At 39.6% G+C, this 19,875-nt stretch overlaps 1 protein-coding gene and 1 long non-coding RNA gene across 3 annotated transcripts in view; one reads left to right on the top strand and one right to left on the bottom strand.

The window, feature by feature from the left end:
- Positions 1-19,875, top strand: part of fars2 (phenylalanyl-tRNA synthetase 2, mitochondrial) — a 181,251-nt gene that overhangs the window by 81,573 nt on the left and 79,803 nt on the right. For both annotated transcript variants that reach the window (XM_039690544.2, XM_089125540.1), the window contains exon 5: positions 15,987-16,147. In XM_039690544.2, the coding sequence (XP_039546478.1) occupies positions 15,987-16,147 (161 nt within the window). The remainder of the gene's footprint in view (positions 1-15,986; positions 16,148-19,875) is intronic.
- On the bottom strand, positions 4,356-8,514 carry LOC120492317 (uncharacterized). Its single transcript, XR_005625433.2, has 2 exons — positions 7,737-8,514; positions 4,356-5,113 (listed from the first exon to the last, which is right to left on the bottom strand). It is a non-coding gene; the product is annotated as an uncharacterized LOC120492317 (long non-coding RNA).

The raw sequence follows: 19,875 nt of genomic DNA, 5'->3' as shown, positions 1-19,875 counted from the left end.
GTAATCTATATAAGTGCCTCATTTATTCATGCATTCGTCCATCCATCCATCCATCCGTCCGTCCATCCGTCCGTCCATCCAATCCATGTATTGTAATCTATATAAGTGCCTCATTTATTCATGCATTCGTCCATCCATCCATCCTTCCATCCATCCGTCTGTGCGTCCGTCCGTCCGTTCGTCCATCCATCCGTCTGTGCGTCCGTTTGTTCGTCCATCCAATCCATGTATTGTAATCTATATAAGTGCCTCATTCATTCGTCCATCCATCCATCTGTCCATCCATCCATCCGTCCGTCCATCTGTCTGTCCATCCAATCCATGTATTGTAAACTATATAAGTGCCTCATTCATTCGTCCATCCATCCATCCGTCCGTCCGTCCATCCAATCCATGTGTTGTAATCTATATAAGTGCCTCATTTATTCATGCATTCGTCCATCCATCCATCCATCCATCCATCCATCCATCCGTCCGTCCATCTGTCTGTCCATCCAATCCATGTATTGTAAACTATATAAGTGCCTCATTCATTCATTCATTCATTCATTCATTCATTCATTCATTCATTCATTTGTCCATTCATTTGTCCATCCATCTGTCCGTCCATCCAATCCATGTATTTTAATCTATATAAGTGCCTCATTCATTCATTCATTCATGCATTCGTCCATCCATCCATCCATCCATCCATCCATCCGTCTGTCCATCCGTCTGTCCATTCAATCCATGTATTGTAATCTATATACAGTAAGTGCCTCATTCATCCATTCATCCGTCCGTCTGTCCGTCCATCCATCCATCCATCCATCCATTCGTCTGTCCATCCAATCCATGTATTGTAATCTATATAAGTGCCTCATTCATTCATTCATGCATCTGTCCGTCCATCCATCCACTCATCCGTCCGTCTGTCCATCCATCCATCCTTGAATTAACCCTTTAATTGTCAATAAATCTTTGTTTGCGCTGTATTTAGACATGCCAGATTTTAGTAACAAATGTGCAAAAATGGCAAATCACTATTGGAAAATAAAAAAGAAAATTGTAATATTTAGTGTGACCTCCTGAGGTTGATTATCAACATTTGAAGGTTAGGACCTGCATTACTGAAATTGATTAGTTTTCTCAAGATGTCCTAATACAGTACCATTTGTTGAAAACGAATCAACACCTCTGGAACATGTGCCAAGCAATCAGCATCAAAAACTCAACAATGCTGTTGTATAACATACCATATATGCATGTACGATTTTCCCATCTTTTGCATTATGTATCATGCTGCTTCAGTTGATCAGGTCGTGACCAAGACGTGACCCGGTCTAAATGTGGTTGGTTTGCTGCTCTCTTTCTCAGCGTTTGGCAGATAGAGAGTAACTGTGTGGAGCTCTGAGACAGAGAGGAGAATGAATATGTCATTGTGAGTGTTGGGGTTTCATGTCCCCAGGCATCTGGTGCGGTGGGACCAGAGTGCAGCCAGACAGAGCAATCATCCCTGCATAGCCAAGACACGCTAATTGAGATGTAATAAGTTGGTAAATGAACCAAGCATGCTAATATATCTGTTTATCCATATGAGCTTTCGGTTGCCATCTCACAGAGGTGCAACTGTTTATTAAATGCTTTAAAAACGAAAAGCCCTTCTTTATGACAAGTAGCACACTTTTTAATACCACGCAATAGAACTAGCCGTGTGTATCGAAGCGCCAACCCCACACACAATGCCAAAAACAACCTTTAATTCGAAGAGGATTAAATGCAAGTGGCAGCGTAAGCCAAACGGAGGAAGTTTTAGCAAAAGTGGAACTCGACATGGCTTAGTTTTTATCCAGCGTTTAGAGGAGGTTAAGCCACATTGTCAACCTCTCATGAATAATTAGCTGTACTTGCTGCTGCGGTTTATAAAAGGAACTTGGTTGTCATCGTCCTCTAAGTAGAGGACAAAATGAGCATGGCACAACAAAAAAGGCTCCAGAGGACAGAGAAATAAGATGAAGATAAATGAGGCAATGTCAGACAAGATTTTAGCACAGGTCAATGTTTGAGTTCAGAGGATTTCAGAGCAGATTAAATGGCGTTGAGTAACAAATGCTAATTGGATAATTTGTTATTCTCCGAGGTTAACTTTTTAGATTATCCCAAGTTTAGTCCTAGTCAAAAATACCATAAACAGCCCCTTGAGCATCACAAACAAAGAAAAAATGCATCATTGAAGAAATCAGCTATGTTTCCCGAAACATAATGTCGCAATTTCAACCACGTTGACTTGTAATGGTGCGTTCACATCGGATGCGAATAGCGCGTCAGGCATGAATGATTTCTATGTTAACTCAATGCAAAGACGCGTTATGCACATAAAAAATTCCTGCTGCGCGAATGAGGCGTAGAGCGTGACGCAGTAGACACAAATATGCCTCATTCGCTCGTGAAGTTTGTGCGAATGCCGCGAATTGAACGTCTGGCGTGTTAAACGCGAATGATTTAGTTAGTGCTATTGGTGCATTCACGTGTTTGACGCGAATTTGCGTCTGCCGCCCGAGTTGAAAAATCTGAACTTTGGCGTCAATTCGCACCGTGTTAACCAATCAGGATCCTGCTGCTTGGTCACGTGGTGAAGGATCTGGATGCTTCAATAAATTATTTTGTAATATGACTAAATGCCTGGTGTGGATGTAATGCACAACAAAGCAAATATTTTGTCACTTAAAACTTTATTTCAATATACGAGACATGTTCATTTTGTATAAAATGTTATTTATTCCATATCTAGATTATATTTAATATTATTATGATGTAAAGACAACCAACATACATGTGCATAAGTTTGTGTCTGGACGTGAGAGAGAAAAAAATCACAGGACAGGTTAATAACTTTTGAAGGCTGGCTCTATTTATCATCAAAACAAAAACAAATGACAGATTAGGTCATCAAACTGGGCGCGGGACAGGCGGAAGTACCGCTGACATCGGCCGTCATCCAGCGCAGCTCCTGGAGCGAGCAAATGGTGAAACTCGTCAAACGGTTCGCCTCCGAAGGGTCCGGTGGACACAAATACGGCGACGATGATCCCCACGCCGCTGTTCTAGCTCTCCAGAGCAAATACAGAGCGGTGAATCTCTCGATGAATGATCGATCAACATAAAAAAGATGGCCGCAAACGGGTTTCGATTCAGACAGGCATGACGTGCGCAAATTTCGTTTCCACCTTTTGTTTTTTACGCGCGAATTAACACACAGTGGTCAAGCGTCAAACAAGACAAGGTAGACGCGAATTTGACACGCTATTTGCATCTGGTGTGAACGCACAGTAATGATGTCATGCACATGGTGGAGTGAATGATTTGAATGAGATCGAATTAACGCTACATGTTTTGCTGTAAATTACAGACATGGCATCTGAGGAATATTTATTTTGCTTTATTTCCAGATTCAATCATCGGCTTGTTCTTACGGACTAGATCTGAACGATCTGAAACGCAAGTGTCAAAGCGAATGGCGCAAGTAACTTTGTGGGCGGATCCCGCCGGGATAAATGCCTCTTGCGCCTGGCGCAAATCTAAAAGGGGTTGTTCTGAAGTAGCTTCATTATTCATAGGTGTGGTTTGGGCGTAACGTGAAATAAACCAATCCGAGCGCCATCCAACATACCCTTTAAGAACAGGAGCGCATGTTGCATGACGGATTGTTATTATAACGGCGGGTTTACCAGGCGCGCGCCAGGAGCGTTCACAGCCGATGAGACCGAAGTTCTTGTCAGGAGAGTGAAAGACGGGGAGGAGAAACCCTCGCACCCTTGCCTGAGACATGCGCTTGTGTATAAAGTCATTTGCGCCGGGTGAGTCATTTCGTTAGAACGATGTTTTTGGGGAACACCGACTCGTTGAACAGCTGAGAATGACAGAACTTGCGACCATAGTTGGCTAACAATGCTTTTGGGAAACAGTGAAGCCCCTCCTTCTGAAAGGCACACTGTGCTCTGATTGGTCTGCTGGACAAGTGTGTTGTGATTGAAATATGAAATGCTTGATTCTTATTGGTCAGTTGTGACATTATGACATTCTAAGGTTAGTTATTTGCTGATCATAATAGCAATGCTGTGTAATGACACTCATGCAGATATTTAAGGGCCGGCGCTTCGTTCATGTCTCTCGTATCCCACCGCGGATAGACATATTCTCTCTCGTTTCATTTAAATGCAGCCGCAGTTATTGACTGTATTTACTGTAAAATGAAACCATAGAGCTTCTGTATTAATATTAGGACTATACAGTAATATTGTTGGTGTTTTTCTTGTTGCTAGAAAGATCACTGTAATGGATTGTAAGATAATAATCAGGCAAGCTTTCTTCTCAGATTAATATTTTGTATCCCAGTCTTTATTTATGTTGTGAAAAGCTGTGTAATAAGTGATATGACTGTCCCATTAATGCCCGTCTTGTTTGAACTTGTTTGTTCATCTGGGCTCAAAGCTGCGTGCTATCACTCATAAAATTAATTTATTACCCGTACTTGATTTAATTGAAGTTTTTACATTTCAAATGAAATTAAACTTAAAGAAGTTAAGTTTCAGTTTAGTTGCATCAACACAATTTAGTTAGCTTAGGTCAAATTCATTTACTCTACTCTAGTATATTCAAGCTTGTTGGTAACACTTTACATGAAGGGGTGTGCATAAGACTGACATGATACATGTCATGAATATGAGGGAGGTGTTATGCTTGTTTAAGACATCTGTCATTAAGTGTCATTCTCTCAATTATGACATTTTTAATGCAAATACTATATATACACTATAATAATGATACTATAGATACTATAATAAATCAGTTGTGATCAAGCATTCTGAAGACCTGTTGGTAAATGCTTTGACCATCACCCAGAAGTCCTGCTTTTCATTCTGGTCGTCTAGGCAGTCATTTTTGTATTCTGTGTCACACATCACTGGCGCTTTCATTACAAGGCAGGCTGACCCTGAGACTGGGGAGATCCTGATGCTGTGTCCATGGCCTCTCCACCCCTCCGGCCTCCTCTGGGCTTTTCCCGTAACCATTTCTTCTCAGCAAAAGCTATCATACTCCAAGACATGGGAAAGGGCCAACTGCCTCTCATCATCTGTATGAATAAAACAAGCGCAACAAAAGTTATTTGCCTTCAATCATATTGTTAGACCATTCAATAATGCATGGAAGTGCCATCCCTTTTCTTCATCTCTGGGTTTCTGGCCAGCGATGCTCCAGGTTGATTTGTTCAGTGCCATAATTGAGCTCATATATAAAGATATAGTATACAGCACCCTAGGAGACACCTGAGTTAGTGGTGAACGTAAATCTGATCTTTGGTCGGAAAAATCATGGTCTGAAAAGGTATGATATAAAAGTTGGTTGGTAAGTAGGTTGGTAAGCAGTTTGGCAAGTTGGTTTGTAAGTAGGTTGCTAAGTAGGTTGGTAAATAGGGTGTTAAGTAGGTTGGTAAGCAGGTTGGTAAGCAGGTCGGTTGGTAAGTCGGTTGGTAAGTAGGATTCTAAGCAGGTTGGTGAATTGGTTGGTAATTAGGTTGGTAGGTAGGTTTGTAAATAGGTTGGTAAGCTGGTTGGTAAGCAGGTTTGTAAATTGGTTGGTAATAGGTTGGTAAGCAGGTCTGTAAGCTGGTTGGTAAGTAGGTTGGTAAGCAGGTTGGTAAGCTGGTTGGTAAGTTGGTTGGTAAGCAGATTGGTAAGTTGGTAGGTAGGTTAGGTGGGTTGGTTAGTTGGTAATAAGGTTGGTAATTTGGTTGGTAAGTAGGTTGGTAAGCAGGTTGTAAGCAGATTGGTAAGTAGGTTGGTATGTAGGTTAGGTGGGTTGGTTAGTTAGTTGGTAAGAAGGTTGGTAAGTAGGTTGGTAAGTAGGTTGGTAAGTAGGTTGGTAAATAGGTTGTAAGTAGGTTGGTAAGCAGGTTGTAAGCAGATTGGTAAGTTGGTTGGTAAGTAGGTTGGTTGGTACGTTGGTTGGTAAGTAGGTTGGTAACTAGGTTGGTAAGCTGGTTGGTAAGTTGGTTGGTAAGCAGGTTGGTAAGTAGGATTCTAAGCAGGTTGGTACTAAGTAGGTTGGTAGGTAGGTTAGGTGGGTTGGTTAGTTGGTATGTAGGTTGGTAAGCAGGTTGGTAAGCTGGTTGGTAAGTTGGTTGGTAAGCAGATTGGTAAGTTGGTAGGTAGGTTAGGTGGGTTGGTTAGTTGGTAAGAAGGTTGGTAATTTGGTTGGTAATTTGGTTGGTAAGTAGGTTGGTAAGCAGGTTGTAAGCAGATTGGTAAGTAGGTTGGTAGGTAGGTTAGGTGGGTTGGTTAGTTAGTTGGTAAGAAGGTTGGTAAGTAGGTTGGTAATTTGGTTGGTAAGTAGGTTGGTAAATAGGTTGTAAGTAGGTTGGTAAGCAGGTTGTAAGCAGATTGGTAAGTTGGTTGGTAAGTAGGTTGGTTGGTACGTTGGTTGGTAAGTAGGTTGGTAACTAGGTTGGTAAGCTGGTTGGTAAGTTGGTTGGTAAGCAGGTTGGTAAGTAGGATTCTAAGCAGGTTGGTACTAAGTAGGTTGGTAGGTAGGTTAGGTGGGTTGGTTAGTTGGTATGTAGGTTGGTAAGCTGGTTGGTAAGTTGGTTGGTAAGCAGATTGGTAAGTTGGTAGGTAGGTTAGGTGGGTTGGTTAGTTGGTAAGAAGGTTGGTAAGAAGGTTGGTAATTTGGTTGGTAAGTAGGTTGGTAAGCAGGTTGTAAGCAGATTGGTAAGTAGGTTGGTAGGTAGGTTAGGTGGGTTGGTTGGTTAGTTAGTTGGTAAGAAGGTTGGTAAGTAGGTTGGTAATTTGGTTGGTAAGTAGGTTGGTAAATAGGTTGTAAGTAGGTTGGTAAGCAGGTTGTAAGCAGATTGGTAAGTTGGTTGGTAAGTAGGTTGGTTGGTACGTTGGTTGGTAAGTAGGTTGGTAACTAGGTTGGTAAGCTGGTTGGTAAGTTGGTTGGTAAGCAGGTTGGTAAGTAGGATTCTAAGCAGGTTGGTACTAAGTAGGTTGGTAGGTGGGTTGGTTAGTTGGTATGTAGGTTGGTAAGCAGGGTGGTAAGTTGGTTGGTAAGTAGGTTGGTTGGTTGGTAGGTTAGGTGGGTTGGTAGGTTAAATGGGTTGGTTAGTTGGTATGTTGGTTGGTTGGTAGGTAGGTAAGGTGGGTTGGTTAGTTGGTATGTTGGTTGGTTGGTTGATTGGTAGGTAGGTAACACGTGATGACAGTAAATTATACACAAAATACACTAAACCAAAAGCTAAGTATATGTTGGTAATCAGTGTTACTTTGGAGTATTTATGCAATTACAATGCAACAGAGACACATTAAAATAAATGGTTACATTTATGTTATTCATACAATTAAACCTAAAAATTATACAAGTAAAGTGTACTTCCCACCTTTTCAGCCTGCTAAATGTTTAATTTCCAACAGCTTTAAACCCTTTCACCCTCAACTGATGTTTAACTCTCCCTGTATCGGCACACACACAGTAGCAAAAGCACTTAATTACAAAGCCGACCACAGTCGTTAATAACCTATAGTGCTAATATATGATAATGGTTTAGTAAGGAGCTGCGTGTGCCAATATTCCCTCTGCAAAATCCATTTTAATTTCACTATGCAAATGTAATCTTGTGTTCATAACAGAATAAATGAGGCTCTCTGTTAGTATGGACTGCAGGTGTCTGTTTTCTTGTAATGGTAATTTAAGTGACATACCTGATGATTATGTTATCCAATCTGTTTTTCTTTCTCTCAGTGTGAAATTAATAGGTTTCAAAATATAAGCGTGCATGCCGACCACTTCACACATATAACTTGTTTGTATATCGTAATGTCTAATGTCTTTTGTGAAATTTATACTCAAAGCGGCAAAAAAACGAGAAGACAAGATCGTTTTTTTTTTTTTAGAGTATTTTAATCCAATCTCTAAATTGAGACTCCTTCATTACCAGCAGAGAGTCTACGTCTTTAAAGTGCTCTCCTCTTCTGTTTGGTCTGTCTGGCTTGGCAGTAGTAGATAAACAGTGTGGCTTGTTCGCCGGGTTAATGATTAAACACATTTGCTCTGTGATTATCGAAGTGGAAAAAAAGGATTAAAACAAATAGATGTGTGAAAAAGTAAAAATACTCCAGAGAGGATTATAAAACGGTCATCAAAGAAAGTCACTACTTTAAATAAACATACACAGGGCACAGGTACAATGTCAAGTGTATTTTTTTATATTAGAAATCGTTTTTTATGTGACATTTTTAGCCAACTAGCAAATAGATAAATGTTATTTGGTATTGGTGAAGGGGTTATTTTCACCAAAGTGCTTGTCTCATTTTATAGTCATGAACCATACTTTGCTATTTGTTCATTTGTGTCTGTTTTTGTTTGTTTTTTTGGATATTAGCTGACCTCAAAATCTGACAGACATGCTCTAAAAGCCATAAAAGTCTCACAATTTCCATTTCTTTTGGTTCTTTCACATGACTTTCACATCAACATTCACCAATGATTTGAACTCTGGAAGTCTGCTACAACGCTACCCTAGGCCTAGCATGTTTGGAGTGAGTATGCTACGGGAAATAAACAAATAACAGTCACTGTCTAATTGTGAAACTCTGAAAGCAATAACGTAATGTAACATTTCAATAACGTAATCCAAGCAGTTTTTCTTCAATGATAAAAACACACAGTTTGCCCACACATTAATTTGGAGAAACGTTACACATTTCAAACCACTTTGCCCTTGTTTACCTCAAACATTTCAAACCACAGATTGTTAACATCTTACATGGTGTAACATTACTTGGTTGGTGCCAAGATTAGCGGTGTGTAATCATCCTTTTTTTTTGTGCGTTTTAAACTCAAAAACATGGCTGTGCTTTCTCTAATTTTACTGTTTAGTGTGTCTACTTCCCATTTGCTGCCTACCAACCTCATACAATCCAATCATGATATATGCATGTCAAAGCAGCACATGATGCTGTCTGTTAGTTATATTTGGCCTTATATCAGGCCTTTGCTTTGTTTTACATAAGTGCAACCAGATATATAAAATAGAAATCTGTAAGTTATCCCCATAGTATCCATTTAAATGAGCTCCTGAGGTCTTTGAGATTAAATTATTTTATTTGTATTGTTGGTTTGGTGTGATTTGGTTTCTACCAAATATATGTGCACACACAAAAGGTCATTATTATTTGGGTGGGTGTCATATCTTGCCTAGAGTACCAGAATCACCTCCAAATTGGGGATTCCCATTTCCAAACTCACAACTTAACTGATTACAAGAGTCAGAGAGAAAGAGGGAAATGGTTGCGAAAGAGTGTTTTAAAACTTAAATAAGCAAGAGGAATAAAATAATATGAGCCCTGACAAATCCTGTGAGCACTGCCATCTTAAACAAAGCTAGACCAGCATGTCAACGGCTGTTTTACAGTTCAGCCTGTTGTCAGACATGATTATATTAGTGAAAATCTACATGAACACTAGAGGAAAAGACAGAAACAAGAGAGGTGTTGAGAGACTAAAGAATCAAAGGAAGTAGAATCCGCGAAAAAAAAAATGATAGAAAGTGACTGAAAAATGGGACATGTCGGGACGGGGATGATGAAAGGATAAAAGTACAGTAAAACCACATTTATTTATACAGAGCTCTTTACAATACAGATTGTTTCAAAGAAAATAGCGTCACAGTCCAGCTCAAGTGTTGTTTCATTTTTGTTGTAAAAAAGTTATTAATTTACTTCATTTACACATAGAGCCGCTCTGGAGAAAACCGTGATGTCATCGTCCTGGGGTGTGTTTCCCAAAAGCTTCGTTAGCCAATTATGATGGCAAGTTCCGTCATTATCAGCAGTTCGACGAGTCTGTGTTTTCCGAAACCATCGTTCTAACGGACATTCACAAACAGCATCGCAGAGTTGTGTGTTTGGAGCGACAGCTCTCGGCCTGCGGTTAGAAGCAGTTTCATGACACGTGGACTCAATAAATCCTTGAGGAAAATAAGCAAGCTGACATTCAGTACAACCGGTGCCTTTTATTTAGAATACATACAAATGCCATTTACGTCTTTTAGTTTGTCAAGAGATTTAAAGCAGCGTTTTTGAAGAGTGCACCTGTGTGAACGAGCTCTAGTGTGTAAGAACGAGCTGATGATTGAATCTGGAAATAAAGTAAAATAAAAAAATGAGAAAAATGTAATTTACAGTAGCAAAAAATCTAGTGTTAATTCTAATCTCAAACAGTTTCATTAAAACAAGTTATTTCTCCACCACGTGCGTGACATCACTAACCAACGTGGTTGAACGACCACTTTGCGACAGTGTGGTTTCGGGAAACAGTCGTGACTAGCTAGTTGATTTCTTCAATAATGCATCGTACTATGGTAGTGAAGCAGCGAGTTACGTCACTGTACGGGAAATACACCCCAGCTCCGTTCAGTTCTCATATAATTAGGGTTGGGTATCGTTTGAATTTGAACGATTCTGATTCCGATTCCGATTCCTTGTTTCGATTCCGGTTCCTAACGATTCTCGATTCCGATTCTTTTAAGAGGCAGGGTCATAAAAGTTTAGCTAACCTTGCCAACCAACAGTCTTATAATTACTTGACCAAATACTTGTCACAAATTTTGCATTTTGCAGAGATTTCGTTAATTTTTAGAAAAGTGAAGCCACACTTTGGACCGCCGACGTAAGCTACTCATGTTCGACTCGCGCGGTTATGCTAACACTTCCGGTAGACGCTTCTTCGTTGGTGTTGTTCAGCGGTTTCTTCTTCCGCTCGGCGGACTGTGAATATCGAAAGTAGGAATTGAAATTTTAACTTTTAAACGATTCCGGGAAAAACGAAAAGTTAGTCCCGGTTCCAATCGATACTCGATTCTCGATACCCAACCCTACATATAATGTTATCAATGCAGGCCGATCCATATTATTGTTGAATATTAAATTAAATGTTACTTAAATGGATGGACTGCATTTATATAGCGCTTTCATAGACCTAATGGCCACCAAAGCGCTTTACATTTTCCTCACATTCAACCATTCACTCACTCATTCATACACCAACAGCGGCGTCAGCCATGCAAGGCGCCTTCCAGCTCGTCGGGAGCAGCTGGGGTTAGGTGTCTTGCTCATGGACACCTCGACACTTGGTCAGGTGGAACCGAGGATTGAACCACCAACCTTTCGGTTTGTAGACCACCCACATGAGCCAAAAGCCAATGGCAACAAAAGGGAACAATTCGACAGTGGCAAGGAACCGAAACTCCATCAGTGACCGAATGGAGAATAAAACCTTGAGGCTCAGTCGCTCCATTCTCCACTAGCCAACAAACGAACAGTGTATGATCGTGATTCAGGCAACGTTATAGCTCAGAGGTCAGATTGGATTGGACAATCAGAATATTATCCAGTTGCTTCTGGTTGAAGATCGGAGTCATCACGCCATCACATAAAGTGAGGAATACAGGGAGACATCAGGAGACTCGAGTGAGCATTGGAGGCTTGTAGGAGACAGAAGAGTGAGATTGGCTGGGAGGGGAAAGCAAAGAGGCGTCAAGCTGTGAGTCAAAGCTGCCAAGGACTGATGTCATCACGAGGTGAAGGCGTCAAACGCAGCCCACGCTCCACGTCCCCTCACACACACACCCTTGGCTCCGATTGGTTACGAGTGCAATGGACCTGGGAGGGAGCAAGGCTGTGGCGTCCGTCTGAGGTCATCGCTGAGATTCACGCCAGCTTCTGGCTGACGTCTCTGGCGTTCACTGTGTGTGTGGTGGCGCACGTCCGCTTAGCCTCCGCTTCACTCTTAGCCGTGTCACAACGCTTTACACCTCTCTTTTATCTCCCTGGATGTGCTCGTGATTTCCACTGACAGACGAGTGATAGCAATCAGCCCGACCATCAATCCAGAGCTCAGCGTCGGAGAACCTGTAGTGGAGTCTTCCTTCATCTGCATCATCATCATCGGTGTAATTAGAGCTGCTCGCGAAGGCAGGCGTCACTGGGACTATTGCTGAGAGCATGTTGCCGACATGAATGATACCCCGAATTGTGCAGCAGTCTTTTTTTTGATGAAATCCACACAAAACCCTGTAGACTCAAAAACTTGGGGTTAGGAAGAATTGTATGTAAGAGGAAAACCAGTAATATTATAAAATGACTCCTTTTTATTTTTTAATTGTAATTTATTTCTGAATTTTCAGCATCATATGATCCTTATGATTATAATATCCTGATTTGATGATAAAGAAACGGTTCCACTTTATCTCGATAGTCCACTTTAGACAATCTACTAACTATAAGGAACTTGTCCACTAACTCTCATTAGAGTATTAGTCGACTGTAGAGTGTTGGGTTATGGTTGGGGGTTAGGGTTCGGGTTAGAATACGTTGACTTGTAGTTGCCAAGTTATAGTCAGTACAATATCTGTTGGGGAGCATCAAAATAAAGTGTTAGCAGATATTAATCAGACTGTCGACTAATACTCTAATGACCGCTAGTTGACATGTAGTTGCAAAGTTACTCATAGTCAACAGAAATAAAGTGTTCCCAAAGAAACATTTCTTGTTGTTGTTATTAGTTGAAATGTCAGCATAATAACACAAAATTCGCTTTATCTTTATAATTCATGACACTTTAGCAATGGATGTTAATAATTATGTTTTTCATAGGGGTGATATCCAAAATTCAGACATATTCACCAAAGTCTTACTTAGGCCAGAATAAAATACACCAAGACTGACCACATTGCATTAACTTTTTTCATGGGCAAACACCACTTTTGCGCATTTGCTTTAGTTTCCGTTCAAGTCCATACTCATATTTTTTTTTTTTTTGGCAATTAGTAAAATTAGTATTTAAACAAAAGTGTTTTCCGTGGTCTTGAGAGAGATCGGAATCGTTAATGTCTCCACTTGAGGAACGAAGTGAGAGTTGATTGATTTGTACGTCTGACGGTTAGATTTATTCAGATTTCTGTACCATCCGGCTGAGCATTTTGACCCCTAAGCATTCCCTTCATTAACATATAAAACACATTTCCTTCGCATCTGAAGGAATGCTTCATTGGGTTAAACAGTGGCTTGAGAGAGAGTGAAAGGCTTGGAAAGTCTGGGGGGAAAAAAAAAATCTGTTTGCTCACTCCTCCACTCATCATAGGTCACACAGGGTTGCAAAGCAAATAAAAATTCGTAATGAGTATAATCACATCAGAAATACCGGCACTATTTCCAACGTTGACTTGCCGAGAGCCGCACAGCCCAGTCGCTGCTGTCAATCAACGGGATGTCAAGTTAGTAATTCCTCTACCTGTGGATCTTAAAACAGATTCATTTAATGCTGTCACTTGAGTTGAAATGCCATTAGCATCACATTTTTTGACTTTTTTCACATTTCCTGCTTTCTTTAGTGTGTAATGTTGCTGTTTGAGCATGAAAAGGGTCTGCAAAGTTATTTTGTTTTTTGGGACCACAATATTCCTCATTTAGGCTTTGTTTACACGGAAAAAGAGAAAACGCAAAAGTGGAGTTGCGTCATCACTTTTTATTCCGTGTTTAGATGAGCGTTATGGGTGGGAAATCCACATGCATATGGTGACGCAAAAGTGTGTGAACTTCGATGTAGTATGCACTCCAGGCGGCTAGGTGGCGATAGTGATGGAAGTGTGACGCTGAAGCTTCGATACGTGCTTCGAAACCCTGAACTACAAACCTAGAGAACCACTGCTTCAAAGCTTGCTTTGGTGCGAAAAAAATCATGTGACGTCCGAAGCAGCAAGTGCTTCATTGTCTGAATGAATCATTTGACTGGTTTGCGGTCCAATCAGGTGATTCACTGGAACGGCGCGTCTCGCCAGCATCATCTGTTCCTTGTGAGCGAGTGTTTTCCAAGTCTGGAGAGGTTGTGAGCAAAAAAAGAAACCGACTCAGTCCAAAAACTGTTGAAAAAATAATGTACCTCAATAAAAATCTTTGAGTGTTCCCATCCCAAAAATCACCCCCTGCCATTTACACAAGCACACCCAACCTATGCCATATTTTCCCAGCACTCTCTCCTAAATAACACAAAACATACATTTATCAATTTTTATTTGTAAATAGAACATTATGCTCAGCATTAGCGTGTGCATCAAAGAGTTTTCAAAGGAAATATAGTTAAAAATCCAAGGGTGATCTTAGCAAAGATGCTTCAGAACTAAAGTAGTTTCTCCAATACTGCTCACTGATTAATTTGACTGATTAATTGCAGCCTTGCTTTTCGCCAGGAGAGGTCGCAGCAACTGAAGCTTCGAGTAATTAACCCATTTTTGAACCAATTGGCTCAAGTGGTTCAGTGCTTCACAAAAGCTTAATTTGGCCATCACTAGGTGGCGATGTGAAGCACTGCCACACAACAACACCAAATCCGCGCGCCTGCGTACAACCTTCACTGTCTAGCAGACTTTTGCGTTTTTACCCTTTAGACGGGAACGCGGCGGTGGAGCGTTTTTAAGATCTCCACTCTGGAGGGTGGTTTCACCTTTTTGCGTTTTTAAGCCCCAAAAACGCCGTTGCCGTGTAAACGAAAGGCACATCCGATAAAATATTTTCACGTTTTCAGGGCCTTAAATAATTCATACGCAGAATAAAGGGGCGGAGCCTGGTTGAGTTTGCTTGTAGTGTGTTGAAACTGACACTCCAAGCACTTACTAATCACAACACACTGCTTCAGCCGACCAATCAGAGCACAGCTTTTCAGAAGGAGGGGCTTCATAGACATGAACTAAACAGCGGTGCGTTTCCCATACAGTGACGTAACTCACTGCTTCACTACCATGATACGATGCATCATTGAAGAAATCAACTAGATAGTCACGACTGTTTCCCGAAACTGTATTGTTCCAAATTGGTCGTTCAACCACGTTGGTTAATGATGTCACGCTTTTAATGAAACTGTTTGAGATTGAATTAACGCTAGATATTTTGTTATAAATTTTACACATGGAATCTGAGGAATATTTCTCATTTTTCTCAGTTATTTCGCTTTATTTCCAGATTCAATCATCGGCTTGTTCTTACACACTAGAGCACGTTCACACACACACACTCACTCTTCAAAAACGCTGCTTTAAATCTCTTGACAAACTAAAAGACGTAAATGACATTTGTATGTATTCTAAATAAAAGACACAGGTTGTACTGAACGTCAGTTTGCTTATTTTGCTCAAGATAAGGATTTATTGAGTCCACATGTCATGCAATCGAGAAACTGCTTCTAACCGAGAGCTGTCGTTCAAACACACAACTCTGCGATGCTGTTTGCGAATGTTCGTGGGAACGATGGTTTCGAGAAACACCGACTCATTGAACTGCTGATGACGACTCAACTTACGACCATAGTTGGCTAACGATGCTTTTGGGAAACACACCCCAGAGCGTTACAGACTGGGAAGAGGCGAGCAGCATCAATGGAGAATATGAACATTCAGGCTTGAAAAACATATTAGAAGTCAAAAACAAAATCAAGACTTTGAAAAAGGGCTTAATGAGGCCTCTTTAATCTGACATATTTCCTATTGAAACAAAGTAGTTGGGTAATGATTGGCTTGTGAAATGATGCATAACATATCAAAATCTATAACACTGTTGTTGAATTGGAGCAAGTTTTTCATGAAAGATTATGGAGCAAATATTTTCGTCCTTATTTGGAATAACATGAACCGATGTATCGTGCACAATACGATCAGAAACGTTCCTTGAGATTTGAGGTTCTGATTTCATGTTGACTTAAAGGATTTTATATTTATACGCTTGAAAGCTCATGCTGCAACACAACAGAAGAACGTCAAGGTTTCAGGTTTGTGTTGATTTGTTGTGACTAGTCGCAGTCATCCTTGTTGAAATATTTGTCTTTTCATGACAGAATGCCACACTCAAAGAAAGAAATATGGGGTGCATGTCTCATTCGGTGGTTGTTGTTGTGTTCTGCAGCTGGAGCTGGGAATAAGATGGGTTGGGCTTTTGGACTCGGGCTGGAGAGGTTGGCCATGGTTCTGTTCGGCATCCCAGATATCCGACTTTTCTGGAGTGACGATGAACGTTTCCTGAAGCAGTTCCGCCTGTCTGACATCTATCAGCCTGTCACCTTCCAGGTACGATTAACAGCATTTCTCTCAAATAAGGATCTCGCCTGGTAACCATAAGGGTTATCGTCGATAACAATAACGATAATGATGAAGTTTTTAATAATCATGCTACAGCAATACTAATAATAACACAATAGGAACAATATCATTTGTGGGAACGGGCCTTCAGGTTTAATTGTGGGATGCCAAACACAAAAATATATATATTTTTGACGCTAAAGGCACGGATCAGTATGGAAGCTTGTTTCCGCCACAGAATGAAAAATAAAAAAGGTAATTGTGACTTTTTATCTCAAAGTCAGACTTTTTCTCTCACAATTGCGAGTTTACATCTCGCAATTCTGACTTTATTTGTCAGAATTGCTAGATATGAAGTCAGAATTGCGAGATATAAAGTCAGATTTGTGTGATATAAAGTCAGAATTGCGAGATATAAAGTCAGAATTGCGTGATTTAAAGTCAGAATTGCGAGATATAAAGTCGCAATTGCAAGATATAAAGTCAGAATTGCGAGATATAAAGTCAGAATTGCGAGATATAAAGTCAGAATTGCGAGATATAAAGTCAGAATTGCGTGATTTAAAGTCAGAATTGCGAGATATAAAGTCGCAATTGCGTGTTATAAAGTCGCAATTGCGTGTTATAAAGTCGCAATTGCAAGATATAAAGTCAGAATTGCGAGATATAAAGTCAGAATTGCGAGATATAAAGTCGCAATTTTGCGTGATATAAAGTCACAATTGCGTGATATAAAGTCACAATTGCAAAATATAAAGTCACAATTGCGTGATATAAAGTCAGAATTGCGAGATATAAAGTCAGAATTGCGTGTTATAAAGTCACAATTGCGTGATATAAAGTCACAATTGCGCGATATAAAGTCACAATTGCAAAATATAAAGTCAGAATTGCGTGTTATAAAGTCACAATTGCGTGTTATAAAGTCGCAATTGCATGTTATAAAGTCACAATTGCGCGATATAAAGTCACAATTGCAAAATATAAAGTCACAATTGCGAGATATAAAGTCACAATTGCGCGATATAAAGTCACAATTGCAAAATATAAAGTCAGAATTGTGAGATATAAAGTCAGAATTGCGTGTTATAAAGTCACAATTGCGTGATATAAAGTCACAATTGCTTGTTATAAAGTCGCAATTGCATGTTATAAAGTCACAATTGCGTGTTATAAAGTCGCAATTGCATTGTTATAAAGTCAGAATTGCGAGATATAAAGTCACAATTGCGTGATATAAAGTCAGAATAGTAAGATATAAAGTCACAATTGCGTGATATAAAGTCACAATTGCGTGATATAAAGTCACAATTGCGTGATATAAAGTCAGAATAGTAAGATATAAAGTCACAATTGCGTGATATAAAGTCACAATTGCGTGATATAAAGTCACAATTGCGCGATATAAAGTCACAATTGCGAGATATAAAGTCACAATTGCGTGTTATAAAGTCTATATCTATATCTATATCTCACAATTCTGAAAAAAGATGTCAGAATTTCGAAATATAAACTCGCAAATTTCGACATATAACTTGCAATTATGTGTTATTGCGAGATGTAATCTCGCAACTGAGAAAAAAAAGTCAGAATTGTGAGATAAAGTCGCACTTCTGTCTTTTTTCTCTTCATACCTCGCAATTCTGACTTTATATCTCGCAATTGTGAGATAAAAAGTCGCAATAATTTTTTTTTCCTTTTTTTATTCGGTAGCGGAAACAAGCTTCCATAGTGATCAGTGATACAAAAGCGTTTTTAAAAATCTGTGCCTTGCAGGAGACGCTGCAAAAGACTCGCAGTCAATGTTGTGAGTTTGGGTCAGGGTTTGTTAGCATTCTGTCTTAGCATTCATTATGTTGATTAGATATTGTAAATGTTTCATTCACCAACACATAAAAGGATCCACACTAAGCTGAGCAGATATCAAAGCAGGTTTAATTTTTTTGTATTTCTCTTTTTTGTGAGTTTCGATGTGCTGTTGAGTAAAAATTCATATTCTGTGCCTCACTTTCTGCACCGCCTCTCTCCATCTAGCATTTTTTTTCTCTTTGCTATTATACTAGGGGTCAAATGAACACGCGCAGTATGCTATCCCATAATAGTCAGTCATAAGCTCAGACCATGACAACCTCGCCTTTGCGAACTGAATCAATACAGCTGCTCTGAATATACTGACACTAAATTCACAAATTCAGTGGTGAAGTGTAGTTTCAAGGTAAAGTGTAGTTTCAGCAAAAACTGTTATTTGTTTCAAAACACTCCGGATCTGCTATTGGTCAGACACACATGCAGCCCCTCCCCCGACTCACGCCATTGGTCAGTGTTGCCAAGCCCCTTAAACAGACAATAGTGCCCCAAGCTTTCTAAGGGGAATCAATCCCTGATGATTCACTTCTAGATGTCTATGAAGATTAAACTAGGACAAGAGAAATGATTTGAACCTTTAATGTTTTTCTTGCTTTCTGATTCTTTGTTTTTCTGCATCAATTTTCAACATGTCATACATCGTTGGGGGACCTTTGTCTACTAAAGGCTCAGACACTGAACACGTCCTCTTATAGCGGTGTGTGTAGCATGAGGCAGGCTTGATGCTCGTCCTGCAGGGAAGTGTGTGTGTGACTGATTACCTGTGCTCTCTCGGGCTGTAGGTCATTTCTCAGCCCATCTCCCTCTCTGCCCACTGTCCATTACTCAGAGAATGAGAGAGAGAGAGATTTGCTTGTCAGTTTGCTGGGTTTATATATGACTGTCTCTCTGTCTGTCTCTCTTTCCACTGGTAATGAGGTATGACCGTGGGGTCAGCGCTCTCCTTCGGCCTTGTGTGCTTTGCTGTGTCCTATGAGAGCAACATGCACAACATACACACAATAAATCACTGCACACGATACGACATGCCGTATGACACACATACAGTCTGCACACACACTCTTAGCCAAAAACAAGAAGTGCAATGCAGGTTTTCTTTAGACAAGCACACCGTCCAGCCTTACGAACTCTAACAGAACGCCTAAAGGGCATATTGCAGGTTAGAGGACCCAAAAAGTCAATGCATAGAAAAATAATGTAGAAACTAGATTTTCTGTCACTTGACGTATACGGGCAACCTAAATTTACTTTACTATATTACTATTAAATCCTAATCTAGTCATGACAAACTATATATCGTTGGAAAGGTCTAAGACTCCTAAATATATATTTTAGGGCTGTTTTTTTTTTCTTACAAATTATGAATGAACAGTAATATATGAATTTATGACAAGAGTGCGCCTCAAAAAAAATCAACGTCATTACAGGAGTTTCTGACCTTTGTCACAAAAAGTCGACGCACACACTTTTAATAATTGAAACTTTGGTTTTTAGTGCTAAAAGTTCATAATAAAACATAATTACTATTTGTCAATAAAATAAAATAAAATAATATTTTAAAAAGTAAGGTAAGAAGTCCTCTAAAAAGTATAATATTAAATATATATATATATATATATATATATATATATATATATTAGGGCTGTGCAAAAATTAATTGCGATTAATCGCATCCAAAATAAAAGTCTGTGTTTACATAATATATTTGTGTGTGCTGTATACAATTATTTTGTATATATAAATACACACACATGCATGTATATATTTAAGAAAATGTGTTATTCATATATAACATATTTATATTTATACAATATAGATTATGTATTTATAAATATATACAGAATTTAATC

Source organism: Pimephales promelas, chromosome 22 (genome assembly GCF_988280905.1).
Source record: "Pimephales promelas chromosome 22, fPimPro1.hap1.1, whole genome shotgun sequence".
Lineage (NCBI taxonomy): Eukaryota > Metazoa > Chordata > Actinopteri > Cypriniformes > Leuciscidae > Pimephales > Pimephales promelas.
Note: the sequence above shows the minus strand (reverse complement) of the source record. Positions and strands in the feature narration are given on the sequence as shown.